Below are 526 nucleotides of genomic sequence, written 5' to 3'. Positions count from 1 at the left end.
AGAGCTGTTTGATAAACTCCAGGTAAAATCTTATGGGGCTCAGGGAATTTGATATTAGTGTAAGATTAATTAAGGAATGGAATTACAGGTAGCAGGTTAGTGGAGGTCAACCTGTACAGAGACTATGCTTAAAATTTAGAGAACACTTTAAAATGCTTTGAAAATGATATTGCTTTTCCCCTAAATTGTTAATTTTGCTTGCTTGTCTACAGGATAAGAAATTCAAGTTAGAATGGGACCTTAAAGGATGCCTGATTGTCCTGGCTACGATTGTGTCATCACCCCTCTTCCCAGAGCAGACGAAGAGCACGTTGCAGCTTTTCCTGTCCAAGTAAGTTGGGGAGCTTTTAACTTTTTGCCATTGCTGTGAAATATTACATGATAGCAGTAGTTGTATGTGTAATGTGAATATTATCTCAGAACATTGATATTTTCCATTTTGAATTTGATTGCATTACCTTTCAAGCTGCCTTTACTTTTCTATATAAAATATAAACAGTATAATCCAAATGCTATTTTCGCTTGA

At 35.6% G+C, this 526-nt stretch overlaps 1 protein-coding gene across 1 annotated transcript in view; it reads left to right on the top strand.

Annotated features, from left to right (window-relative positions):
* LOC119593007 (ran GTPase-activating protein 1-like) overlaps positions 1–526 on the top strand; it is a gene marked incomplete at its 5' end in the record, with an annotated part of 7,001 nt that overhangs the window by 4,946 nt on the left and 1,529 nt on the right. The window contains 1 exon segment of the mRNA XM_037941898.1: positions 213–331. Within this exon segment, the coding sequence (XP_037797826.1) occupies positions 213–331 (119 nt within the window).

The sequence above is a fragment of the Penaeus monodon genome, chromosome 31, assembly GCF_015228065.2.
Source record: "Penaeus monodon isolate SGIC_2016 chromosome 31, NSTDA_Pmon_1, whole genome shotgun sequence".
Classification (NCBI taxonomy): Eukaryota; Metazoa; Arthropoda; class Malacostraca; order Decapoda; family Penaeidae; genus Penaeus; species Penaeus monodon.
Note: the sequence above shows the minus strand (reverse complement) of the source record. Positions and strands in the feature narration are given on the sequence as shown.